At 66.5% G+C, this 230-nt stretch overlaps 1 protein-coding gene across 1 annotated transcript in view; it reads left to right on the top strand.

The window, feature by feature from the left end:
• Window positions 1–183, top strand: part of LOC104625893 (chromosome unknown open reading frame, human C6orf132) — a gene marked incomplete at both ends in the record, with an annotated part of 6,823 nt that extends 6,640 nt beyond the window's left edge. The window contains 1 exon segment of the mRNA XM_010293660.1: window positions 4–183. Coding sequence (XP_010291962.1) covers window positions 4–183 — 180 coding nt within the window.
• Window positions 184–230: the final 47 nt, after the last annotated feature.

Below are 230 nucleotides of genomic sequence, written 5' to 3'. Positions count from 1 at the left end.
TGCTCCTGGCAGCGCGGCAGCGTGCCCAGCGGGGCAGGCAGGGTGGTGAGGTGAGAGCTGCGCTGCGGGCGAAGCCCCCCCTGAAACTCAGCAGCGCCTCGTCGGACACCACTTCTACCAGCTTCTACCACCACGAGTCCAAGCCCTACTCCTTCACCGTGGTGCCCCGTCCGCACGGGGCAGGTACAGCAGGGTCAGGATGGAGCAAACCTCCATCCTTCTCCAGCTCC

The sequence above is a fragment of the Phaethon lepturus genome, unplaced genomic scaffold (genome assembly GCF_000687285.1).
Source record: "Phaethon lepturus isolate BGI_N335 unplaced genomic scaffold, ASM68728v1 scaffold36670, whole genome shotgun sequence".
NCBI lineage: Eukaryota > Metazoa > Chordata > Aves > Phaethontiformes > Phaethontidae > Phaethon > Phaethon lepturus.
This window is presented reverse-complemented; position numbering and strand designations above follow the sequence as displayed.